Source organism: Neovison vison, chromosome 11, assembly GCF_020171115.1.
Source record: "Neovison vison isolate M4711 chromosome 11, ASM_NN_V1, whole genome shotgun sequence".
NCBI classification, from domain to species: domain Eukaryota; kingdom Metazoa; phylum Chordata; class Mammalia; order Carnivora; family Mustelidae; genus Neogale; species Neogale vison.
This window is the reverse complement of record NC_058101.1, coordinates 113,138,248-113,165,818: the sequence shown is the minus strand read 5'-3', so window position 1 is coordinate 113,165,818 and position 27,571 is coordinate 113,138,248. Positions and strand designations below refer to the sequence as shown.

Here is a 27,571-nt window from a genome sequence, read left to right as displayed (position 1 = left end):
TGGCTGCTTGTGAAAGATTGATGTCGGGATACCATACTGGCCCTCGATGCATTAGTAAATGGTGTGCTATGCCTACCTTATCAGTTTTTATCCTTTTCATGAAATGGGAATTTATGTGTGTGGGATGAATAAGGCCTTGAGAAGGACTCAAAAATAATAACTCAGTTTTGACCATAGAGTGTGGGTGGGTCAGAGAGAGAGAGAACTTTTCATGTTTTGCTGTTTAAGGGATGAACTCTGGATCAGAGTTGGATTGGATACTGTCTCTGCCACTGCAGACATGGATTTGGATAGTTATGTGACATTGGACAAATTACTTACCTTCTCTAAGTTCCACAGTCTCATCTGTAAAATGGGGATAATAGTCCTACTTGCTTGATAATGTAGACTAAATGAAGAAATAATGCATGTCAAGCCCATAGCATTGTGTCTGGTCTGTAATAGTATTCCAGTATTAGCATTTCCTTTTACCATTATTGTAGGAGATTTACTTGGATCTGGAAATTAAAATATCTATGATAATATATTTTATTTATTATTACTTTCATAGTGGTAGTAGAAATTATATTGGCCAAGAAAGCAAAGACATTTTTAAAAATGATCTACAAAGACTTCAATACTGCTGATTTTTTTTTAAAAAAGATTTTATTTATTTATTTGACAGAGATTATAAGTAGGTAGAGAGGCAGGCAGAGAGAGGGAGAAGCGGGCTCCCTGCTGAGCAGAGAGCCCAATGCGGGGCTCTGTCCCAGGACTCTGAGATCATGACCTAACCTGAGCGGAAGGCAGAGGCTTTAACCCACTGAGCCACCCAGGCGCCTCTAATTTTTTTTTTTTTTTTTTTTTTTAATGAGAAATGTGTAGATTGCCTACCTCATCAGTTGAAGCATAGATTCTGATTTAAGATGGAAATCTTTATACCCCAGCTCTTTCACCTCTGTTCTAATTAAGGTATATTGATTTTAAAATTTGGCCCATTAACTGTTTTCTTATACCATCGTTATGTCCAGACTCTGTCCCTCTGTGCAGATAGGGTGTGTGTAATAGGAAATTAAGGAGACAAGATCAAAGCTGGAGAATGAAGACACATGGCCTTATCCTAGCTTTCCATCTTTTCTTTTTCTCCTTTCATGTTGGTTTTATTTTTTTTCCCCCTCACTTCTTTTTTTTTTTAATTAGCGTATAATGTATTATTAGCCCCAGGGGTACAGGTCTGTGAATCGCCAGGTTTACACACTTCACAGCACTCACCATAGCACATACCCTCCCCAATATCCATAACCCAACCACCGTCTCCCTACTACCCACCACCCTCCCAGCAACTCTTAGTTTTGTGAGATTAAGAGTCTCTTATGGTTTGTCTCCCTCCCGATCCCATCTTGTTTCATTTATTCCTTTCCCATCCCCCAAGCTCCCCACGTTACTTCTCAATTTCCTCATATCAGGGAGATCATATGATAGTTGTCTTTCTCCGATTGACTTATTTCCCTAAGCATAGTACCCTCTGGTTCCATTTACGTTGTCTCAAATGGCAAGATTTCATTTTTTGGTTGGCTGCATAGTATTCCGTTGTGTGTGTGTGTATATATATATATACACACACACACCACATCTTCTTTACCCATTCAACTGTTGATGGATATCTAGGTTCTTTCCATAGTTTGGCTATTGTAGACATTGCTGCTAATAAACATTCAGGTGCATGTGCCCCTTTAGATCACTATGTTTGTATCTTCAGGGTAAATACCCAGTAGTGCAATTGCTGGGTCATAGAGTAGCTCTATTTTCAAAATTTTGAGGAACCTCATGCTGTTTTCCAGAGTAGGTGCACCAGCTTGCATTCCCACCAACAGTGTAGAAGGGTTCCCCTTTCTCTGCATCCTCACCACTAGCTTTCCATCTTAATATGGGCTATATGTTTATGTAGGGAGCACGAGACTAAATTTCCAAATGAAATAGACTTCCTTATTTAATCTTAGCCTTCCAGAAAACACTTTGTAGCTATTCAACCTCAGGCAAATTACTTAGCCTCAGGCAAAATTTTCATGTGTTTAAAATAATGGTAATAGGCAATCTTTACAGGGTATTAAAAGATTGAGTGAGGCCGTGCTTGAAAATGATGTTTGTGTCTGTCTATATATATATGTTTGGTAATAACTGTTACTACTTTTTAACCACTTGAACTTTTAGGGGAAAAAATTCTGTTTTCATCCATTAGCCTTCCATGTTAACTTCTAGACAAGTTATTTCCAAATTATGTGTTTACAGATTAAATGAGATTTTGACACTGGCTTGCTACTTTCTACTCACTGATGTTCATTGATGTCTAGCAAGTTTTCATTTGTACATAGTTCAAACACAAATATACACATACGTACGCCTTCTAGAATTACACATTCCACTGATGCTAGAGGTGATTGACATTCATTTAGTCATCCCGGCAAAGGCAAATTAAGCTTGTGTTTGTTGTCCTAATATTTGAAGTTCCTTAATGTGGTAAAATTCAAATCCATACAATACCGTTTTCTAGTATAATTATTAGGTTAGTAATATGTCATATTACTATAATAATTTGATCATTTATGGAATTAATTTGGTGGCATTACATTATGACTGAGTATGGAAATGTTTTTTTATAATTCTTATAGCCAGAAAAAATAAATCAATACAAAATAAAATTTGAGAAAATTGAAAAAAAATGTATTGTGTTTTGGGCTGATTTTCTTAACTAAGTATAAATAACTTGTATAACATAAGGTAAAAGGTAAGACTAGACATAGGTATTTCAGGTTTTGTGTGCACTGTAAACTTCATGTTTACATTAAGTCGGAAAATTAGTAAATGTGTGAAAATTAGTAAAGAAAACTAATAGAAATGCAAATCCATAATATTTGATAACTCTCTTTACCAGTTTATCACTCAAGCCCTATCAGAAGGTTGGTTTGAATTGGTTGGCATTGGTACATAAACATGGACTTAATGGCATTTTGGCAGATGAAATGGTAAGTAGTACTCTGTTTCTAGGATTTGTCATTAAAAGGTGTTCTTGCTCTCATTTAAAAAATAGAGCAGTTTACAGCTCTTACTTTAGAATTTTAATACCCCAATCACCCCTTTTAATTTTTATTGCTTCTCTTAGCTCTAGCCTCCTCATTGCACTCCAAAATGAAAATGGACTTGTTTTCTCTCTGATTATCAAATTCATAAATATATGTGTTTTAAAAAATTAGATTATATAAAAGTACAAAAAAAATCAAGATCACTCATATTCCTACTGCTTTGAAATAAGTATTATTTGATGTGTATCTTTTCAGATTGTTTTTTTCTGCAGGTGTTTGTGTATGTACATATACATATATACATATGTATATATGAGATTTTGTTCTATGCGTTTTCTGTAGTTACAGCTACTTTTAAATTTATAGATAACATAAATCTACACATTGATCAGCAAATTTTATAGATATATATAAATAAATCTACACATTTATTAGCAGCATCAGTTCAGCCATTTTGCTTTTGTTAGATGTCTCCGAGTTTGTGTTTTTTCCCAAATCACATTTGCTTGACACTAAGCTTAGGAAATTCATTACAACCTAGTTCAGGTATTGTCACATAGACAGTGACCTTTCATCTAACCTAATAATCCTTCCTCTTTTAAAAGGATTTTTTTCTGGTTCATTTGGTGCATGATAAACTTTTAAAAGTTTATTAAAAATAAGTTCTGTTTAGTGGAGAAAATGTTTATTAAATACACAGACATTACATTGTATATTACATTATTAAAATAAAAATTACATAGTGATCTTTATTCTGTAGTTAGCTTCCAGTAGTGTTTTGTATTTAAGACTACTCCTGCACATACATCATACTATCATCATAACAGAGATGCTGTTTATCTAATAGAAAGATAAAATGTGCAGGATTTCAAAATAGTTATAGAATTAGATACAGAATATTACAGTTGTAGAAAACTGGACTTGAGATTCATATCTGGGTTTGGGGCCCCAACTTTGCCTTTCTTGGGCTAATCCTTACCAAGTGAGGTATAATATATAAAACTCTTTGTGACATGTAAAGCACTATAAGTTAGTGTCTTGCTTGGTCTACTAGGACTTGCATAATGAAAGACCAAAGACTGGGTGACTTAAACAACAGAAATTTATTTCTCATAGCTGTGGAGCCTGGAAGTCTAAGACAAGGGGTTGGCCAGTTTGGTTTCTCCCAAGGCCTCTCTCCTTCATTTGCAGATGGCCACCTCCTCCCCATGTATCACATCTTTCTCTTTGTGCACACACATCCCTGATGTCTTTTTCTCTTAAGATGGGGATTGGATCCCCATTCTTATGATCTCATTTAACTTTAATTACCTTCTTAAAGGTCCCGTCTCCCAATACAGTCACATTGTGGGATAGAGCTTCAACACATGCATTGGGTAGTGAGGGCAGTTCAGTTCTTAACAGTTGGTAATGTTTGGTTCCTCCCCAATACCCTTTAAAAACAAAAGAACAAGATAGAAAAAAAGCCCTTCATTGATGTATAATTTACTTGTAGTAAATGCACAAATGTTAGCTTGGTGATTTTTTTACATATATGTGCACCTGTGTGAACACCCTCTCCAGATCAACATTTCTTTCATCCCAGAACATTCCCTCATGCTCTTTTCCAGTCATTGCCACTACCACTCTTTGGACACCTATAACTATAGATTTTTTTTTTCAAATTTTGAACTTTATATAAATAGAGCCATATAGTATATACTGTTTGTTTCTGGTTCATTTGGTGCATGATAAAGTTACTGAGTTTCCTCTGTGTTCTTACATGTATCAGTAATTTGGTGTTTTATTGACATGCAGTAGTCCCTAGTATAAATATGCTACAACTTAATTTATCCATTCTCCTGTTGAAGATTTAACTTTTTTCCAGTGTTTGGCTAGCTACTGACCGTAGATAAAACTGTCAACATTCTTACTCAAGTCTCTTCATGGACATAATGTTCTTATATCTCTTGAATATACTCTGAGAAGTGAAATTTTGGTGGATAATAGGATAGATATATGTTCAAATCCAATTAGTCATTGGAACATGGTTCTTAATCTATCCAGTATGTATAAAATATCTGTTATATAAAACAGTGACCAATATTATGTCCTTTGTATACATTGCAGAGCTCTTCCATATTATGTGTCCCATTTTAACTAGAAGTTAGGATACATCCTGCTCATTAAACTAAGTTATATATAAATATATATAACTAGTTAATATATGTAACTATATATAACTATATATAAGTTAATGTTTATAACTATATATATAAAGTATATAACTAGTATGTATAACTAGTATAGTATAGTACATAGGATATATAGTTTAACTCATTAAACCAAGTTATAGTATCATTTGGAGATTATTACCTGTTTTATCTGTCACTGAGAACTAAGAACATGATAGAATTCTCATAGGGTTGCATTTTAGGGAATCAAAAATAAAACCAGAAATATTATTTTTCCTTTTTTGTTTTCTAGTATTTTTTGTTTGTTTTAAAATTTCATATATTGTCTTTTAAACATTCAATTTTAGGGCCTAGGAAAAACTATTCAAGCCATTGCATTCCTGGCATACCTCTATCAGGAGGGTAATAAAGGTCCTCATTTGATCGTTGTTCCAGCGTCAACTATAGGTTTGTAATACTGTGAACAACCGTACTTGACTGTTTAGTGTTTTATACAGAGAGAAGAAAAACTGTTTATGTGTGATTTCTTAGTTTGTGGAGGTGAATATTGATTCTGTGGTTCCCTTATACTTTTCCCCCCTTTGTGTATGTATGTGTATTTGATTGTACTGGACATCTTTTAAAAGAAAATAGCTCAAATACAAGTCAGTTATTCAGCTTTTGAATTATTATGCCTCAAGGACCATTGATCAGATCATTTGTTTTGGTAATACTTTTAAGAAATTGTTGTAATGAAAAAAATTGCTTTAATGAGTACCTAATTTAAGAGAAACAAGTGCTTTTAAGTTTATAATTAAGTATTTATTGAATCAGAAAGTATACAGTTAATCCCCACTGAAAGTACTTAATTGATTGGATGTAGACTAGAACAGGTGAATGTACGTATGAACGTAATCCAAAAAAACCTCTTTAAATTGGAATTTAATCATCCTATAAATATGATTGGTCCTCTGCCTTTTGTTTTATATCTCAAAATTATTTTAAACATCAGGAGTAAAATTGTTAAGGGTCTTTGTTTTTTAAAGATCTTGTATTATTTTGCAAAAGAAAAATTTCTGGATAGAACTCATTTCACTGTATACACCTAACCTGTTTAGCAGATGCAAGTAATACCTCTCTTGTTACCTAGATAACTGGTTAAGAGAAGTTAATTTATGGTGCCCCACTTTAAAGGTGCTCTGTTACTATGGTAAGAATGTCCTTTTGCTTTAATTGGAAATTTATTTAAAATCCTAACATATCGCAAAGTACATTAAATAAATCAACGTGTGTGTTTTTAAATTACAGGCTCTCAAGAAGAACGTAAGCAGATTAGATACAACATCCATAGTAAATATGAAGAATATAATGTAATTGTGACCACGTAAGTATTGAGAAAAAAATATTGTGGGGGAGATATTGTGTAACCCTATATTTTAAAAAAATATTTAAAATATGTTAATAGTAACAGGAAAGAAAGTACAGGCTAAGGACCATGCAACAAAAGTATGGAATGACTTATGTTGAGTATTCAGGCATGTTTCAATTTTTTACTAGTACAACAGGTGACTGGTACTGGTTATAGAAAGGTTTTGTCCACGTGATTGAAAGCATAGTTTTATAGAATTGTTTCAGTTAAACTTCAAGTGAAACTGAAGAAATGCCACCAAAATGATTTATAATATTTGTAACTTATAAATGTTAATTATTAATAATTAAGTATTAAATACATTGGAATCTCACTCTAAATGAAAAAATAGAATTAAAATAGAAGGATGAAAAATAGAACTTTGAATAAGTTAGTCATTACTTGGTATAACCGTTTAGCATAAATATCTAACAGAGAACTTAATGCTGTCATGTTGCACTTTTAAAGTTTTTTTTTTTATATTATTTAAAGATTTTATTTATTTATTTGACTGACAGAGATCACAAGTAGGCAGAGAGGTAGACAGAAAGGGGAAGCAGGCTCCCTGCTGAGCAGAGAGCCCAGTGCGGGGCTCGATCCCAGGACCCTGGGATCATGACCTGAACCAAAGGCAGAGGCTTTAACCCACTGAGCCACCCAGGCACCCCGTGTCATGTTGCACTTATAAATATAGGTTATGTCAAGTTCATATTAACTGTCAGTATTTAGTTACTATTTCCATCAACTACTGACTTCTGTAGGAGGCCATAATTAAAAGAAGAATCCAAAATTCATCTTTCCTACATAAAATGGACTCCATTTTTATATATAGTCCAGTACTGCTAGCTACTATTAACCGTTTTTTCTTGGATGTACTCTACTAGTTTAATACAGTACTATTATGTTCTTAACAAATGTCTTCATTTTATGTTCTTTTTTTCCTCCTGCTTTTGTTCTGAAAATGTAACAGTTCCCGAAGTGTGTAGCAGTTGCAGATAACATACAAATTTTACCCAAATTGATTTCTTCTTAGTTCTATAGAAGTTGTCTAATTATAACATTAAAATTTTCCTTTACCTACATATTGCAGCTTTTATAACTTGGTTACATGTACATAAATAGTTATTGTATACAAGTGGGTCAGTATTTATTTGAACACCAACTATGTCCAAAGGTATCTTTCAGATACTGGCTACTAGAAATGTATAAATAAAAGTAATTTTAGAAAGCATAAAGTCTCACTATGGTCCAGGCTTTTAAAGGTATAACCTTAGAGATTTTTTTTTTTCATGACAGGTATAATTGTGCAATCAGCAGTTCTGATGATCGTAGTCTTTTTCGACGGCTGAAACTTAATTATGCGATTTTTGATGAGGGCCATATGCTAAAGAATATGGGCTCCATCCGCTACCAGCACCTTATGACAATTAATGTAAGAGTATTTTGTGAATGTTTCCAATTATAATGAAGTTATGTGTTGTTTTAATGTTTTAATGTATTTAGTATTTTATATGAGGGGTTAGCGAACTTTCTCTGTAAAGATCCAGGTAATAAGTATTTCATGCCTTGTGGGCCTTCTTCTGTGACTTGTTCTTTACTTTTGTTTTGTTTTTCATAATCCTTTAAAAATATAAAACCCATTTTTATTAGCTCATGAGCCTCAATTTACCAACCCCTATTCTATGTGATAAACTTTATGAATATCAAATACAATCAAGTTACCTACTTATAAAATGAAACCATTAGTTTTATACTTCCCACCTTAAAATATAATAGATGATAATTTTTCTAAATTACTAGTCTTCATCTCAGAATGTTACATTATTATTAATAAAGATTTTAATTTTTTTTTCTCCCCTACTGAAGGGTATAGAGAGGAAGGAGTTGGCTCTTTAAAAGAGAAAAGCTAATCTAAATTTTACTTTCACAGGCAAATAACCGTTTGCTGCTCACAGGCACACCTGTACAGAATAATCTGTTAGAACTCATGTCACTGTTGAATTTTGTTATGCCACACATGTTTAGTAGTAGCACCAGTGAAATACGAAGAATGTTTTCTTCTAAAACAGTAAGCATAAATTTATATTTTTTCCCAAATATATTACTTTGTGTTTTGGGCTTTTTTATTTTTAAGATTTGTATTCATTCATTTATTTGACAGAGAGAACACAAGCAGGCAGAGAGGCAGGTGGGGTTGGGGGGGGGCAGGCTCCCTGCGGAGCAGAGAGCCAGATACGGGGCTCGATCCCAGGACCCTGAGATCATGACCTGAGCCGAAGGCAGAGGCTTAACCCACTGAGCCACCCAGGTGCCCCACTTTGTGTGTTATATAGGTAACGCTTCTGTCTTTTTTCCTTGTTCTCATAGTGTGTACATGATACTAAGTTTAAGAAGTGCTACCCCTATATGACCTGGAAAGTCTGCCAAAATACTATGGGAAATAAATTGGTGACATATATAATTGATACCCAAAAGTTGTAGTTTTAATATCCTAATATTCTGAAATGAGAATTCTAAATTAGTGGAGTGTTCAGATATAGAATATGTGGGGAAGGTTTTGTCATTGCATTTACCTTACTAAAATTTGGTAAATTAGTACCATTTCTTTATAGGTAAACTGTAGGACTGGACAAAAGTAGATTATCCAGAACACTCCTATACTGGGAAAAAATGTTTTGAAATAAAAGTCCATAAATTCAGAAGTAACAGTTTTTTTAAAATTTTCATTTATTTTGGAGAGAGAGAGAGGTGGGGGTGGAAAGGTGAGGCATGGAGAGGGAGAGGTAGGATCTGAGGTAGACTCCTGGCTGAGCCCATGACCCAGAAGGCCAGAACCTGAGTCAAAACCTAGAGTCAGGTGCTCAACCTACTGTGCCATCTAGGTACCCCAAAGTAGTAATTTCTTACATTACACAAAGAAATTCTATATATAAGAAAATCTGGTTAATTTTCTCCAGGTTGCTTAGAAAAAGTACAATATAGGGATGCCTGGATGGCTCAGCTGGTTAAGTGTCTAACTCTTGATTTCAGCTTAGGTCATGATCTCGGAGTTGTGCGATCAAGCCCCATGTCAGGCTCCACACTGAGTTTGGAATCTGAATCTGCTTGAGATTGTTTCTCTCCCTCTCCTTCTGCCTCTCCTTCTGCTCACATTCCCGCACATGCTCTTGCTCAAAGAAAGAAAGGAAGGCAGGAAAAAGAAAAGAAAAAATATCTTTTTTTTTTTTTTAAGATTTTATTTATTTGATAGAGGTCACAAGTAGGCAGAGAGTCCGGCAGAGAGAGAGGGGGAAGCAGGCTCCCTGCCGAGCAGAGAGCCCGATGCGGGGCTCCATCCCAGGACCCTGGGATCACAACCTGAGCCGAAGGCAGAAGCTTAACCCACTGAGCCACCCAAAAAAACATCTTTTAATAAAGAAAAGTACAGTATGGTTTTCAGGAACTCTTACTAAGCTCTCCAGTACAGCAGAGTTTATATAGCTTCTTAATTCTTTCCCATTACATATATTTTGCAAAATTTTTCTATGATATTCTTCCACTGCAAATTAACTGCCTTCTAAACTTTCAGTAATATATTCACTCCCACTTGAGGGACTAATAGACTATAGAATATGGAGGACTTCTTCACATCTTAGAATTCCACTTCTTTGATTCTTCAAAATTAACAGGGCTTAACTAGGAACCATCCATGTCTTTTAGAACACATGGTGCACATTACCTGTACTAGCTTTCTTTTGGGGTCATTTTTCTAGATATAAGTACAAATTTTCTACTTATCTCTCTTTCTCTTTCCCTTCTCTTCTCCCCACCCTTTAAACACACACACACTTTTATGAGAGCTATCTGGTAATTTAGTTATGACTCATTAGTTATGACTTAAACTTCTGAACACCATCGTAGTTCAATTTTATTAGCTCAGCAGAGTACAGAAAACCTCAAAGTACATATGGAGCTTGAAGAAGTAGGTTAATAGCCCAGAGTTAAAATGTGGAATTCCATCAAGAATGAAGTGAGTTTCTTTTGGAAAATAACTCAGATTGTGGTGAGGCTGATTTTCACATTTTGTAATCTTGCTAACTGTGGTCATTTAAATGAGTAATTTCTAGGGATGCCTGTGTGGCTCGGTTAGTTAAGCAACTGCCTTTAGCTCAGGTCATGATCCCGGAGTCCCAGGATCGAGTCCCACATTGGGCTCTCTGCTCAGTGGGGAGTCTGCTTCTCCCTCTCATGTTCTCTCTCCCTCTCTCTGAAATAAATAAGTAAAACCTTAAAGTAAATAAGTAAATAAATCATTTCTAAATGGATGTGTTCTTTTTTTTTTATTTAGAAATCAGCAGATGAGCAAAGTATATATGAAAAGGAGAGAATAGCACATGCTAAACAAATTATAAAACCATTTATTCTCAGAAGGGTAAAAGAAGAGGTAACTTACCTGCATATTTATTGTGATGATTGTTTTTTAGAAATCTGTTTTCTTCTTTATTTGAAAGATCTGCTTAAACTGTTTTCCTTTCTCAGGTTCTCAAGCAGCTACCCCCCAAGAAAGATCGAATTGAATTGTGTGCAATGTCAGAGAAACAGGAGCAGCTGTATTTGGGTCTTTTCAACAGATTGAAAAAATCTATCAATAACATGGGTATAATCTGATTTTCACAATTGCATGTAAAAAGTAATCCTGTATTGGTCCTACATTTTGTTTAGTCATGTTACAGTGGGATTTGCTTATTTTTAAAAACTACTTAGAATTTGAAGAAATAATTTTAAACTTTTTGTTTGCACTGAGATGTATTTCAGCAGACAGCTGTAAACTCGGTTTTGTTTTTTTGTTTTTAATGTATGCTCTTTGGATCACAGAAAAAAACACAGAAATGTGCAATGTCATGATGCAATTAAGAAAAATGGCCAATCATCCTTTATTACATCGCCAATATTACACAGCTGAAAAGCTCAAGGAAATGTCTCAGCTTATGCTAAAGGTAAGGATTTCATATTATGTTAACATTGACCTTTATTAACACTGTTAAACATAAGGTTAAATTGTTAGGCTACCTAAAGATGAGTCAAGCCTCATAAGCGTATTGATCCATTAACCCCGTATTTAAGAAAAGCATTTTTTGTTAAAGATTTTACATATTTATTGACAGAGACACAGAGAGAGAGGGAACACAAGCAGGGGAAGCAGGAGAGGAAGAAGCAGACTTCCCACTGAACAGAGAGCCGGATGTGGGGCTTGATCCCAGGATCCTGGGATCATGACCTGAGCCAAAGGCAGACACTTAACGACTAAGCCACCAGGCTCCCCCCAAAAAACATTTTTAAGACAAAGTTCTAGATAATTTAGGGAAACATAAAGAGCTGAGAGGGCTAATAGTCTGTATTAGGAGTCAGCAAACTATGGCCTTAGGGCCAAATATGACAGTGGCTGTTTTTATAAATAAAGTTTTATTTTAACACAGCCACAGCTTTCTGTTTCTGTTTTTTGTGACCTCTTTCTCATTACAGACATACCTGGGAGATATTGCAGGTTTGGCACCAGACCATTGCAGGAGAGTCAAATGAATTTTTTGTCCCTGTGCATATATAAAAGTTACGTTTACACTGTACTGAAATCGTTAAGTGTGCAGTAGGATTATGTCTAAAAAAGTGTACATACTTATATTTAAAAATGCTAAAAAAAAAAAATGCTGCTGTCATCTGAGCTTTCAGCAAGTTGTAATTACCGATCACCATAACAAATACAATAGTAATGATAAAGCTTGAAATATTTTAAGATTTACCAGACACAAAATGAGCAATATTGTTGGGAAAATGACACCTTCAATTTGCAAAAAGCACATTATCTGTGAAACCCATACACAAAAAAGGTGAAGCAAGGTATGCCTCTATAAGGGCAGAGTTGAGGAGTTGCATAATAGATCATTGTGCCTACAGAACCTACCCAAGATACTTACTTTGTGGCTCTTTACAGAAAGTTTGCCAATTCCTGATTGAGATTGCCATAATGCACATCTTTATTTTACCAAAAAGATCACTTAGATTTTATGTCCAGGGCAGTGAGTTGTTTCCTCCATTTGTTTTCATGTTTTTATTATATTTTGTCTATAGTTATATTAATCTTTATTTTTGCCTCGTTCTCCGTAACACCCACCCTTAGTTCTCCCTTACAGATCTTCATGTTAAAAGCAACTATTTGCTTTTTAAATGTTTTTGTATTATTTTAAATTTATTATGGAAAATTTCAAACGTGTAAGTAGAGAGAGAATTGTATAATGAAATCCTCTGCCCATGTAAGCTTTACCCATTTTTTTTTTTACAGTTATTATCTAGAATGACACTACTTTTGTTTCATGGACCCTTCCCCAAGATTATTGTGAGCCAAATTCTAGATAATTACTTCATCTATGAATATTTCAGGATGTTGTCTAAAACAATAAGGACTTTTCCCCCTTTCTTGTACCTAAAATAATGAATATTACTTTCCTTTGTTAAGTTGTACCATGTAAAATGTGCTATTTAGCTACTTAATATTTTATCAGATATGAACAGTTTTGTTCAATCATTCTGGTCATATTATAAATTATCTTCATTTTGTTGTTGTGTATTGTTCTGTTTTAAGGAACCTACACATTGTGAGGCTAACCCTGACTTGATCTTTGAAGATATGGAAGTTATGACAGACTTTGAATTACATGTACTTTGTAAACAATATCGACATATTAATAACTTCCAGTTAGACATGGACTTGATTTTAGATTCCGGAAAATTCCGAGTTTTAGGATGCATCTTGTCTGAATTGAAACAGAAGGTAATAAAGAAGAACGCTACTCTTGTATTTTTCCAATTAGTTAAACTTCTTTAAAATAATGGTGGCATGATTTGACTTTCTTGAAGCTTTAGCCTATATCTGTTATATGTATTTCTAGAAATTAATGCTTTGAGCATTTAGGGGATATATTTGGGGATATGTTTTCCTGATTATTTTTCCTCTTTTGAGTCTGAAAAAGAAAAATGGAAGTTAGTAGAATACATTTATATTGATGTTTTTAAAAAATAATCTTAAATGTCATTATTTCATGAGTGACAATCTATGTCACTCATAGATTGCCTCAAAATTAGTATTTTGAGGATACCATGTTATTTAAATACTACTACTATTTATATGTGAAACAGCTTAAATTTGTAAGAGCATAATCCAAATAGTACTTTTGTAGCTGTTTTCATTAACTGTCCTTGAAAATCAAAACAGAATTAAATTTTAGGTCTGAAGTTTAGAAATTAAGGTAGTTTTATTTATATACAACCTTGTTACATCCATAACAAGAAATTTACCTTTGCTGTGGTCACTTGATTTTTATTAAAGAAGCAGTTGATCATTAGATACTTATGATTTTATTTTTCTGTGTATCTAATCCATATATGTATTTTCACAGGGTGATAGAGTTGTATTATTTAGCCAATTTACCATGATGCTGGATATTTTAGAGGTTCTCTTAAAACATCATCAGCATAGGTACCTCAGATTAGATGGGAAGACTCAAATTTCTGAAAGGTTGGTATACTTCGCTTCAATTTCAGAAAATCTCCACCTCACCTCAAAATAAGAGTAAATGTTGGAATTTTAAATATGTACCAGGCATTTGATTGAATTTTATTACTTTTGAGACTTCTGTGTGGTTATTTCAAATCATTGATTGTCCTAAGATAATGGAAAATTTTCTAAGTTTTTGATCTGAATTGCATAGAAATCTGTTCCTATATTTAATTAGAATGTTTTCTCCTTTAAGACTCATTCAGACTCTTGAAGCACCTTCCTTACCTTTAAACCAAGATTGTTTAAAAAGCAAAAATAAAATCTTGGGCTTTTTGTATTTTAAGAGTGATTGAATAAGTTTGGTTTGTTTATTTTTTTAATTCCCAAATATTAAAAGATTGTCTTAAAAAAAAAAAAAAAGGAATACTTTCTCTAGTGTGTTTAAACTGCATTATCTCTTTTGGTTTATTTTTTGTCAGCCAAAATGCATTTTTTTTTCCCCTGCATTAAAGATAGAAGATATGCTAAAAGAGAACACACTGCTCTAGTTTGATCTTAAGATCTTTAGTTCATCTGGTATCAAGAACAGCTGCTATTAGGCTTCTGAGAATGCTAAAGATTGAAAAGTGATATCCAAAATTTAGATAAGCCAGAAGTCATTAAACAAAGGAGAAAATAACTCTTTGGCATTGCTCAAACCTGAATAGTTGAATTAAAGTGAGAACTAGTAGAAAGAGAAATGGTATAGAAGAGAAATGTTATAGAAAAGAAGTTGGTGGGGTACCTGGATGGCTCAGTGGGTTAAGCCTCTGCCTTCAGCTCAGGTCATGATCTCAGGGTCCTGGGATCAAGCCCCACATCGGGCTCTCTGCTCAGCAGGGAGCCTGCTCCCCCCCCCCCGCCACCCCACCCCACCTGACTCTTTGCCTACTTGTGATCTCTGTCTGTCAAATAAATAAATAAAATCTTTAAAAAAAAAAAAAGAAAAGAAGTTGGTGAATTGGGAAGGTCTTCCAGTAAAGTAACTGTAGGAAAGGTAATTATATTACTCAGAGCATGTGTTTACATCTTTGGCTTTTTTTTTGTTTTTGTTTTAATGTAGTTTGATTGTTTTCAGTTTTAGCTATATACATTCTAGTGAAATTTAGCCTGATATATTTATCTTATAGGATTCACCTAATTGACGAGTTTAATACCGATATGGATATCTTTGTGTTTCTACTGTCAACAAAAGCTGGTGGCTTAGGAATAAACCTCACTTCAGCGAATGTTGTTATACTTCATGATATTGACTGTAACCCCTATAATGACAAACAAGCAGAAGACAGATGCCACAGAGTAGGCCAGACTAAGTAAGTGTTTTGAGTTGAAATTTATTTTTAACCAAATGCCAATTTAATTTGTATAGAATAGTAGAATATGGTCTGTCAGTGTCTTGCTTCATTTTTGTATTTTCAGCAGAGCTTGGCTGCTGATAGATTTCATACCATCAGTGTTCCTATGTAACCTATTCATTTTCTAGTTTAAAGGAAAACAACCTCCCACATCACCCCAATTAGTTCTGCAGCTGATGAAAACAAAATATATCAATGGTTCAGCTCTTTTGAAAAATATTAGTAGTTAAAAAGCCTTGTTAAACCACTGAAAAGCCAGATAGAGAGTAATATATATACTATTGCTACCCTGTTATCCTTTAGGAAATACATTATTTGAGTTGTAGATATTTTAGGTGAAGGGTCATTTTGACATTGGATCTTAAAGAGGTGCCAGTACCTATAATTCAACTCTACTTTCACATATAAGTAGTGAATAATCAATGTTTTCTATTTGGAGCGTGTTACTATATTTCCAAAAGGTCTTGATAAGTTCATTTATGAACCACATATTTATCTCTACCTATTATGGGACTAAAACTGCCTGTGTAATCTTTGCACTTCACTATACTTTCTTACTTTTTATACTGAACTATTTAGTGGAACCTGACAAGTAAAGCATGTTCCTTTTTATTTTTATTTATTTATTTTTGTTTTTGTTTTTGTTTAACATGTTCCATTTTAAGATGAATACCTAACTGAACCCAGACTGTTTGTTGTAGTAAATTTTACCAGTAATTTTTGGATTACAGATATCTTGGATTAATGAGAAAGGTCATGTAAAAGTTACATGCGCAGAAAACATCAATCCCAAGTTTGAATAAAAGGGAATTTAAAGTTAAGGATACATTTGTTAATACAGTTTTCAAATTATTCTTATTGAACTCTGAGATATTTTGTATAGCTTATATGTATCCAAATAATTTTATATTAAGTAACCAATGGACATATCTTCTCTTTACTTTAGGGAAGTACTAGTTATAAAATTAATAAGCCAAGGGACAATTGAAGAATCCATGCTAAAAATTAACCAACAGAAATTGAAACTTGAACAAGATATGACTACAGTCGATGAAGGTAAGTTGTTTTTAAACAGAAACATCAATATTTATTTATCTGAAAAGACATCAAAGTAGCACTAGCGAGGGATTAACAAAAATTGCCCAAATCCTTCACTGGCATCTGGTATAGGAAAAGCATGTTCATTTCAAAAGTACTACAGTAACTAAGATTATTTAGCCAGAATTGATACAAACACTTGATTTTGGTTAATTCTGTCTCTCCTATCCCTTATCTCATGACACCAAAACCTGTTCTCCTTTAGCACTGCTGCCACCCACCCAGGTATATAGATTTTATTCTAACAGTAAGTCTTTACATAGAACCATCATAGTTACTAGTTAATTGGGGTTTTAGCAGTTTGATTTTTGGACTCCCCACTGTGTTTATATAGGCTGCTTCTTATGGACTGGTTCATTTCCCTGAGAACATATTCACCCAATCTTTTGTGAAATGAGGGTGGTGGGAGATAGAGTATAAACCTATTGACTGCATTACTCGAGCTAAAGAAAAGCAGGGGAGGAGAGAGGGCTGTTGTCATATTTATATAGTTAATTTTCCTGTTCTAATAGAGCTTCACTGTCTTCTACTATGCCCATATTCAGTGTCCTCTGATTAAAGCTTTTCCAAGAATAAACCTTTTTTTTTTTTTTAAAGATTTAATTATTTATTTGACAGAAATAGACAGTGAGAGAGGGGACATAAGCTAGGGGAGTGAGAGAGAGAAGCAGGCTTCCTGCTGAGTGGGATCTGATGTGGGCTCGAACCCAGGACCCCAGCATCATGCCCTGAGCTGAAGGCAGATGGTTAACTGACTAAGCCACCCAGGCGCCCCAGTAAACTTTCATTTGTTTATCCGGGGTAAATGGCTGGCTCTGTTGGGCAGGCTTTAGATGTTCTACTCTTCTGGGGTTTTTTTGTTTTGTTTTGTTTTTTTATGATTTTATTTATTTATTTGAGAGAGAGACAGTGTGAGAGAGCACGAGCTAGGAGAAGGTCAGAGGGAGAAGCAGACTCCCCATGGAGCTGGGAGCCCGATGCGGGACTCGATCCTGGGACTCTGGGATCATGACCTGAGCCGAAGGCAGTCGTCCAACCAACTGAGCCACCCAGGCGTCCCTACTCTTCTGTTTTAACTCTGTATATTTCTCATCCTTTGGGAGCCATGTATTACCTCCGTGTCTTGAGTTTGTGGTGGGGGGGCAGGAGGGTTGGTTTAGATTCATAGTATGAAGTAACCTTCCATTTTCTACCTTTGTTCACTTAAGTTTTTGCTTTGTCTATTCTGCTTAAGTCAGCTTCCATTCTTCTGTTTGCTTTTCATCTCCCCAAATTTGTTGACAGCTCTCTCTTCACTATTGTCTTTTTCTTCTTTCTCTTTTGTATAGTGCCCCTAATTTCTTTTTTCCATGGTATTTTAATGGTATTTCAGATAAGCCCAGTGTATGTCCGTATCTAGTCATAATTCACGTAAATTATTTGTATTTATGTAAAGTTGTTTGGTCTAAAATTTTACCTGTTATGTTCACATCAAGTATCCTTTAAAATAGCAATTTATTTCAGCTATGCTTTTAGACTCTTACCTCTAAAGCATTTAGTTATAAAGAATCATTCTCCCATTTAGTATGCTTTTTTTTCTGTAGGAAATTCCTCTGTCTTGTTAAAGCTATTTTTATCAGTTTTTTCTGGTGTTTTATTTGGTAGGCTAAGAGTACAATAATGTCCTTATTTTTTAATTATAATGATTTTGTCATCTTTGCTTTTGGTTTCATTTAAATGATTAGGCACTGACCTAATGAGAGTGCATGTACCCTTTTCATCTCTCACAGCGAAGATCTTTTACACTGTAAACGAAAAGTATATTTTTAATAGAGTATATCTGTGCTTTATGTTAACAATCTTGCCCCCCCGCTCCATGAAACTATGAAAGAAAAGTGCCATGATTTTTCTCAGAAATGCTTGTCAGATTTTTGTGTTTCTAGAGCTTGCCTTAGTGGTTCTCAAAGTGCAGTCCCTGGACCAACAGCAACAACATCACCTGGGAAATTGCCTTGAGATGCAAATTCCCAAGCCCAACTCCATCCCTGTTCAGTCAGAAATTGGGAGTGGAATTTGATAATCTTACTGCGGTTCTGATACATGCTAAAGTCAGAGAACCACTGCTTTAGAATAAGTACTGGGGCACCTGGGTGGCTCAGTGGATTAAAGCCTCTGTCTTTGGCTCAGGTCATGATCCCCTGGGTCCTGGGATCGAGCCCCACATCAGGCTCTCTGCTCAAGAGGGAGCCTACTCTCTCTGCCTGCCTCTCTACCTACTTGTGATCTCTCCCTCTGTCAAATAAAGAAATAAAATCTTTAAAAAAAAAATAAAAAAAGAATAAGGATTGTGGTTTGGGCATGTGTTGTTTTTCTTTAATCTCTTAATGTGATTATATTAATAGATTTTCTACCTTTTAAAACTTTTAATAATGGAAATTTTCTTGCAGAGATGAAAGCATAAGTGAATTTAGCAGTTCTAAACATTTTGCTTCATCTACCTTTTTTTCTCAGCCATTTCAATCAGTTATTGACATGACATGTCATCCTGAATATTTATCATTGCCTTTAATTTGCTACAATACCATCATTACCTCCAAGAAAATTAACAATAATTTCCAAACATTACATTTTCCCAATTATCCCCAATGTCTTTTATAGCTTCAAAAAAAAAAAAATCCAGATTTCACACACTGCATTTTACTGCATTGTATCTTTAGCATCTTCAAACTTAGAATCTGAATCTCCTTACCCCTTTTTCCTTCTTTCCACCTCTCCCTCCCTTCCCAGAATACTGAATCTTGTACAGTCTTATCTTACTCTTCTGCTTTCTTGTCTTACTGTCTTCTGGAGGACAAGTTTCAAGTTAGATTTCATGGGCTATTAAGTCTGGATGAACCTCAAGACAAGGGTGTCTGCGAACTTGAGGGTTTATGGAATAGTCTGTGTTTCTGTGCACATGTTTTTAAATGAAAGAAGAGTAGATAAAGTAATCATAATTTTAGATTATAATTGGGGTGTGTATGTATGGCAGGGAAAAGTTGTTTGTTTGGTTGTATTTAGCCACATCTAAATTATGAAATTACTCATTGCTATGAATGTACAAATATTTATGAATTTTCAACTATACCATTGTCACTGTAAACTAATATATCAGCTCATCTCTAAACAGTCTTGAGTGATTAACTGACGCAAGATTTCAGTTTTCCCACTTTAGAAAAATCCTGGGGGCACCTGGGTGGCTCAGTCGGTTGAAATCTGGCTCTTGGTTTCAGCTCAGGTCATGATCTCATGGGTCGTGGGATTGAGCCCCGTGTTGGGCTGCATGCTCAGTGGGGAGTCTGGTTGAGAGTCTCTCTCCCTTCACTTGGGAGTGCATGCTCTCTGTCTCAGATAAACAAATCTTAAAAAAATAAAAAAAAAATCTGGAATGCTTCTTTCATAAGTGTCTAGATACTGGAGTCTGATTTAATTGAAATACGGGGCAAACCTTGCGAGAAGGTTATTTACAGTGGACACTTTAATCTTCAGCTGGTATGCCTTACTCATAATCTTGTTTAGATGTGCCAATTAAGTCTAAGTTAGTGATCGAATCTTTGGATTGAAAGTAAGGGTGTAGATGAATGATTTCTGTTTGGTTGTCTTTGTCTTCACTATTCAGTTTGTTGCATAAATGTTTTTATCGAGTAAACCTGAGTAGTAAATACTGTGTGCTATATGAATAGAATATGATCCAAACTAATACGTGCCTGTCTTTATATATTTCTGTCAACTCAGAAACCTAGCCTCTGGAGTACTGTGCTGGCAATATAAACATAAGCACAGAGGAAATAGCCCTAAACATATGTAGGGAATTGCAAAGGTTTTTTTTTGTTTTGTTTTGTTTTAGATTTATTTAGAGAGAGAGAGAGCATGCACAGTGGGGAGGGGCAGAGAGAGAGGGAATCTTAAGCAGATTCCGATCTGAGTGCAGAGCCCCGCAAAGGGCTCAGTGTCAAGACCCTGAGATTTGGACCTGAGGCAGAACCCAGAGTCAGGTGCTTAACGAACTACACCACCCAGGCACCCCTCATGAAGGTTTTTAACAAGGAGTGATGTTGAAGCAAACTGGGCTTTGAAAGATGATTTAGGAATTCACCAAAGTTAGAGAAAATATATTTCATAAAATATTTTTATTAAACTTTTAATGCCCCTTTCTGACCTGCAGGTGACGAAGGGAGTATGCCAGCAGATATAGCCACATTACTAAAAACGTCAATGGGCCTGTGAAATTAAGAATTGTGAATTCCTAATTGATGAGGAAATATCAACTTGGTGCACTCAAGGACATTTACATTATGATGACCATGGGGTTTATGAACATTTATAACTTTTTATAATTTCCATATTACATTTCTCATAGTATGGACAACTTTTTTGCCACTAACTGAATTCTCCAGATGCTCACATGTGAAATTTCAAAAAAAAACAAAACAAAACAAAAAAAAAGAAAAAAAAAAAAAAACCCACACAAATATGTAGTCCTGAAGATGTTGAATAATCATTTTACAAAACAGTTTTCTGAATGGGGATTAGTTGGTGATTGTTTGTAACAAATATGCTAATGCTTTAGAAATGTCAGTATTTTTGTAATTATTTCTACCTCCAAATATATATATATTGTCTTTCACTGGATAATGTGTGTAGATTTTTACATGTGCCTTATTTGACAATGCTTATGTCTTGTTTTTCCTTGTCTCATTTGAAATTCTTGTTTTGTTAGTTTAAAGGATGCAGCTGTATAGATTATATAGCTTTCATTTTATTGCTATTTGAAGCAGATGTTCACCACTGTCAACAAGAACTCAACCTGAATTTAAAGGTGGCATTCCATTTACTAACACCCCCAGGTCCTTCCAAGTACTTCTGTTAGAACAAATTTGTTTGGCTAGGCACTAAGTTGTTTTCCAGTGATAGTAACGAAGAATCCCTTATCTTGCTCCATGGATTAATTCCTTCTGTTCATTTCCCCACTGCACTAATTGTGCTTATTACTCTGCCTATTCTTGTGCATGTTTTCATTGATTTCCCTCTCCTGGCTTTTGCTTCTCTTGAAACTGTTGCCCAGTCACTTCTGCTCCAGTTCTCTTTACTCTCTAAATAGTAGTTTATTCTTGCCACGTATCAGCACAATGCGGGTAACATTTGTCTAGCCTGGCAGAACAGGTTAACGGGCAATTTCACGTCAAAGCAGACTGAATGTGACTTCGTATTAAGGCAGCGTTAGGTACTGCATGGAAATAGGTCATTAACTTTAAACACTTCTCAAAATATAATTTATCAGTTTCCAGAATTTCCAGTACAGGACCTCCTGAAGAGAGAGCCATTGTTCAATTCAATTCAGTGTGGGTGACAAAGTGAAATTTAGAAGAAGTAAAGTGTCTATTTGATATTTAACTCTTTATTAAATCTTTCTTTAAATTTTTGCCTGTCAGTCTATCTTGCTGTTTTTATTATACATCAGTTTCTTTGTATAACTTGTGAGTTTCATGTGTTTTGTTTTTATTATGTAAATATCATTATAAATAAACTTATTTATAAATCATAGACTTGTTAATTTTGGAGATTGTATTTTCAAGGCATCCTGACTTGCTCAGATGCTAAGGTCATATAATCCTCTGGAATTAGAAGAGTAATGAAGCTCTCAAAGCAATCTTCAGATATTATAAACTCTGAACATGATTCAGTAGATTTACCCAATCTTGAAGGTATATTGGATATAATGGATATATTTTAGTATAATGGGGCTAGAAGGAATCTACAAATATTACTACCTCCTCCTACATCGCAGGACCCAAATCTCTTGGATTGTTGGATATACTACCTTTCAAAATCTCGTAACTTTTCTGTAATAATGTGTCTTTAGGGATAGGCTGTTCTTTTGATGTTATTAAGTCCATGTTATCTTTACTGAGATGTGGTTGTGTTCTCCCTGTAATGCTCTATTATGTCTTGGGCTTAATAAAAATATTTGTGATCATAAGTTGTATTTTCACACCCTTTTTAATAGTTTCTAACTCTCCTAAACACAATATTGAGTTCAAATGAGATTGTTTGTGCTTAATATTGTCTGTTTCTCAATAAACTGGAATTTATTACTTAGGATATATTCCGATTAGTCCTTTCACTGGACTCATGTTCGTGTGAACATCATAATCCATTACCAGTGGTAAAGAGCATGTGAAGCCATAGTTGGAATTTCATCTTGACCAACTGAAGCAACTTCTATTTTTTAATAAAACTTACAAGGAAGTAGAAGACATTTGCCTTATGTGTTTCATAACCATATTCCTGACCCCATAGACTTGTAGCTTTATACCAGTAGATACTTATATTGCAACTTTAACTACTCTTGTTTCTGACTGTTGGTGTTACTGTATAGGGGTTAGATAGGAGTATTAGATTTGGTTTGCATTTGTGTGGCCCTAAGCAAGACACTTAAATGTCCATAAAATTAAGCAATTCTTTTAACTCTTTCTTCCCAGATTGTGTGTTTTCTGATTACAGTCTGCAACTCTGATTCATGCATGTTCTGTCTCGCTCACTCAGCAAGGAGCCGTTTATTTTGGGTACAGGATGGGATAATGGAATGTGTTGTCCCTTCAGTAAAAAAAGATGGCCTAAAGGTTGATGATGATTCTATGATTGAAATGAAATACTTCCTTAGGAAACCTGCTGTGATTGCATTTTATATTTGAATTATGATTTGTGTAAACAACCAGGACTGATGTTGTGAATTTTCATGTTAGATAAGCATGGTAGTTCTCACTTTCTCTAAATTCCATTTTCATTACAACTTGTCAGAATGTAATTTTATGGCAGAAAACGAACATGTGTAAGAGGAAAGAAAAGTTACTACCTTCATTACCTGGAATATTATTTGAATTTCTTTTGTGAAAGATAATATTTTTTCTTTAAATTGCCTTGATAACATGATACAGTATTTTGCAGTGAGATTTGCTTATAACCTATTATCATTTATTAACCTCCACTAGCGATAAAATAATGTGATCCAAGGAAGTAAGTCATTTGGGAACTATAGTTTGTTTTTTAAAAGATTTTATTTACTTATTTGTCAGAGAGAGGGAGAGAGAGCGAGCCCAGGCAGGCAGAGTGGCAGCAGAGGCAGAGGGAAACGCAGGCTCCCTGCTGATCAAAGAGCCTAATGTGGGACTCCATCCCAGGATGCTGGGATCAAGACCTGAGCCGAAGGCAGCAGGTGAAGCAACTGAGCCACCAGCGTCCCTATAGTTTGTTTTTATGTATAATCCTTAATGATGTATAAAGTAACATCTTTTCTCCTATTTCATAGAACATCGGTGAGATGAAAGAAGCACCTTAAACAAAATCATACTTAGTCCAGCTTTCCTTTTTTTTTTTTTTTTTTTCCTTTCTTGCCCTATACCTTCTCCCCATTTCTGGCTTCTTAACCATGTTCTCCTTCCTCTGTCCTGCATTTCAAGTACATGTCATCTACTTCATTTTTCTGTTTCTGTATATAACATGACCTACCAAGATTAGACAATCCAGTATTAATATTAACATGCACATTGAACTGAAATATATTCCAGTGCTACAATTATGGTTTAAAACGGGTTGAGGGATAATCTGTAGTTACTTGGAAGATTTCTATTTAAATGGTTTGTTTATATGGGCAGTTCTTGCTTTCCATGGTAGTGTGGGACCATAATAATGACTGCAGGTTGGAATTGTGCAAAATAATCTTTGTCATTGGAGAAGATATTCTATGACGTTTAAATTATTTTCTCAACACATTAAAAATTGTCCGTTGTAAATGAAAAAAGTAGTAAAACTAATTTTAGTAAAAGAAACTGATAATGTGTATTACTTTGGTAAAGAATGTATTAAATAATACCTTCATGTATGATTGCAAGTGAGCATTCCTTTTATACCTTGGCAAATCATCATTCTAAGCTTGGATCACCTTCCAGCACTTTATTGCATTTCCAGTGTCATGAAGTATGCCTGCTTTTTTCTTTTTTTAGTGGGCTTTATTTTTTAGAGTTGTTTTGGGTTCACAGCAAAATTGAGCAGAAAGTGAATTCCCATATGTCCCTGCCACCACACAAGTTCATCCTCCCTCACTATCAACAACTGCATTCCAGAGTGGTACGTTTGTTACAGTCAGTGAATCTGCACTGACACGTAATAATCACCCAAAGTCTATAGTTTGCATTAGGGTTTGCTATTTGTCTTGTACATTCTGTGGGTTTAACAAATCTATTACAGTATGCAAAATAGTTATACTGCCTAAAGATTATCTGTACTCAACCTGTTCAACCCTCCTTCCCAATTCACCCCTCACAACCCCTGGTCTTACTGTTTCCATAGTTTTGCCTTTTCCAGAGTGTACTGTAGCTGAAATCACAGCTTGTAGCTTTTTCAGATAGGCTTCTTTCATTTAGAAATCTGCACTTGTGTTTCCTCTGTCTTTTCATGGCTTGATAGCTCATTTCTTTTAAGTGCTAAATAAAATTCCCTTATTTGGAACACCACAGTTTGCTTAACCAACTCACTGTAGAAGGAAGGGCATCTTGCTTACTTCTTAGTTTTGGCAGTTATCAATAAAGTTGCCACAAACATCAATGTGCAGATTTTTGTGTGGCTTTAAGTTCTCACCTCCTTTGGGTAAGTACTAAAGAGTGTAATTGCTGGATCATATGCTAAGAGTGGGTTTAGTTTTACAAGAAACTACCAAACTCTCCCAAGGCATCTTTCCTGTCAGCAGTGAATAAAAGTTCATTTTGTTTCGCATCCTTACCAGCATTTGGTGGTGTCAGTATTTTGAAATTTTGCTATTCTTTATAGGTACGTAATGGTAACTCACTTTTATTTGCATTTCCCTGGTAACACGATGTTGAGCATCTTTTCATGCTTATTTACTATGTGTATATCTTCAGTGAGGTGTCTCTTCAGATCCTTGGTCTGTTTTGTAACTGGGTTCATTTTGGATTCTTTGTCTATTTGGGGTATAGTCCTGTATCAGATACGTCTTTGCAAATATTTTCTGTGGCTTGGCTTCTCATTCTTTTGATCTCTGTTCTCTTAACGTGAAACTCTTTGGCAGTCTCACTTCCTCTGGAACATCACTTCTGTCACAGCCATTTTCCTCATTTCTGTCAATAAGCTTGCCAAGTTCTTCCACTGCATCTCTGGAGCCCCTTGACCTGCAGCCGTCCACTCTTGCTATTTTTGTGTGGTTTGAATTTGGCTCCAGCATGGTCACTTTTCACTTCTTTATTGTACTTTCCTCTTAGTTGATGAGTTCCCTTTTTCAGTGATCCACTTTATAAAAAATTCTGAGTGGGTTTATCACTGAGAAGCAAGTGGGCAAGGCAGCTAGCTACACACTGTGCTGCTGCTAAGTAACAGGTGTGTGGTGACCAATCCCTAACAGACTTTCCAAGAGGTGATGTGATTGGTCACTGGTCATGACGGGCATCTGTTATTTATACAGTGATTTGTGGACCACGGAGCTAGCAGCAAAGTTAATACTTCATGCAATTATAGCTTAAGTCCAAACCATTTCGGGGGGAAAATATGTATGTTCCTTAACAATTGTGACTGAAATCCATGCATGTCAAAGCCCATGAAATGTGAGCCCTGCCTGTATTGTAAACTTTTTCCTCGGTTGTAAATGATGTGAAATTATTCTAAGGGAAAGGGGGAAAATAGGATGCTTGAAACTAAATGCCCTTCACCCCCCTCTTTTTCCTTCTTTTTTTTTTTTTTTTTTTAAAGCAGAATATGGCAAAATTGAGAGACTTGGTGAGCCTGGGGAGGGGAGAGTATAGATTACATGGCAGGCTAATGTAGCTTCTCATCTGATGGAAGCCATGCTGCGAAGAACAATAAAGCTTAGAGGTAGCTCGTATCACCTAGAGTTTGGTTTGCGGCCTTCGTTGTATCCAGTCAGCAATGGCAGGAATGGCTTGAACTTTCTTCCGTAATGTTACCAACCTGGGATGGATGTCCAGCAAGTCAGGTTTAAAGACCAAAAGTGTAGTACTGCAAATTTCCCAGTAGAAATCTGCCCAAGTTACCTAGTTGAAAGGAAACAAAAGTTACCATTTGAACATAAAAGTCTAGCATAATTTTAAAATCAAGGATACTTGCTTTTTAATTCAAAATTACCCATTAATACGAAAGTGGAATGCATATATGATAGAAAATTACAGATCACACTATGCTCCCAACACCCGGAGGTTGCTACATTAACACCTCTGTATAATGGTCTTGTGTTTACGTCTGTGCGTGTGTGTGCGCACGCACGTGCGCGCACGCTAAAATGAGATCTTACATACTCATGTAACTTGACTCAATCTCTGCCTCTCCGTGACAATACATTGTTATCTAATACCTAGCCAATACTTTTTCATCTGTTCCAAAAATGTCCTTTAGAGGACAAAGCAGAATCCATTCCAGAACATGCATTTCGTCTGGTTACACCCTTTAACTCCCTTTTACTAAAGACCTCACACTAGTCCTGAAGAACGTCCTGTCTTCAGGACTTTTGTATTTCATATTATTTACCTTGTTCCTTTCTTTTGCAGAGTATAAAGGGATAGAGTGTAAGTTAAATATTCTTGACTAACACGTTATATTGCATCACCTCGGAAGACATGGGGTCTGAGCATTCGTGGATACCCAGTGTGATGACAGCCTGGTCCTACCCTTGTACGCTTTTCTTTGTACACTTGTTTTCTTCCTTTGTGACTAGAAACTAATCTGGCTGACATTACTTTGACTCCAGATGATGAATACCCATCAAAGTGTGGAGTTTAATTGTGGGCTATCCGTAATTTTATTTTTGTATGGAACTTAATAATGCTAATTGCTAGTGATTTATGAACCTGCAAACTAAACACCTGTCAACCAGGAGAATTTATGGG

At 35.1% G+C, this 27,571-nt stretch overlaps 2 protein-coding genes across 10 annotated transcripts in view; one reads left to right on the top strand and one right to left on the bottom strand.

Annotated features, from left to right (window-relative positions):
* Nucleotides 1-22,641, top strand: part of SMARCAD1 (SWI/SNF-related, matrix-associated actin-dependent regulator of chromatin, subfamily a, containing DEAD/H box 1) — a 75,947-nt gene extending 53,306 nt beyond the window's left edge. For all 8 annotated transcript variants that reach the window (XM_044224475.1, XM_044224470.1, XM_044224474.1 and 5 more), the window contains 14 exons: nucleotides 2,912-3,002; nucleotides 5,581-5,680; nucleotides 6,363-6,422; nucleotides 6,521-6,596; nucleotides 7,917-8,052; nucleotides 8,551-8,688; nucleotides 10,948-11,043; nucleotides 11,139-11,256; nucleotides 11,475-11,596; nucleotides 13,237-13,425; nucleotides 14,051-14,169; nucleotides 15,321-15,503; nucleotides 16,492-16,601; nucleotides 20,827-22,641. In XM_044224475.1, coding sequence (XP_044080410.1) covers nucleotides 2,912-3,002; nucleotides 5,581-5,680; nucleotides 6,363-6,422; nucleotides 6,521-6,596; nucleotides 7,917-8,052; nucleotides 8,551-8,688; nucleotides 10,948-11,043; nucleotides 11,139-11,256; nucleotides 11,475-11,596; nucleotides 13,237-13,425; nucleotides 14,051-14,169; nucleotides 15,321-15,503; nucleotides 16,492-16,601; nucleotides 20,827-20,888 — 1,600 coding nt within the window. In that variant the 3' untranslated portion in view covers nucleotides 20,889-22,641. The remainder of the gene's footprint in view (nucleotides 1-2,911; nucleotides 3,003-5,580; nucleotides 5,681-6,362; nucleotides 6,423-6,520; nucleotides 6,597-7,916; nucleotides 8,053-8,550; nucleotides 8,689-10,947; nucleotides 11,044-11,138; nucleotides 11,257-11,474; nucleotides 11,597-13,236; nucleotides 13,426-14,050; nucleotides 14,170-15,320; nucleotides 15,504-16,491; nucleotides 16,602-20,826) is intronic.
* A 2,839-nt stretch (nucleotides 22,642-25,480) lies between these two features.
* Nucleotides 25,481-27,571, bottom strand: part of HPGDS (hematopoietic prostaglandin D synthase) — a 29,586-nt gene continuing 27,495 nt past the window's right edge. For both annotated transcript variants that reach the window (XM_044224469.1, XM_044224468.1), the window contains exon 6: nucleotides 25,481-26,722. In XM_044224469.1, the coding sequence (XP_044080404.1) occupies nucleotides 26,558-26,722 (165 nt within the window). In that variant the 3' untranslated portion in view covers nucleotides 25,481-26,557. The remainder of the gene's footprint in view (nucleotides 26,723-27,571) is intronic.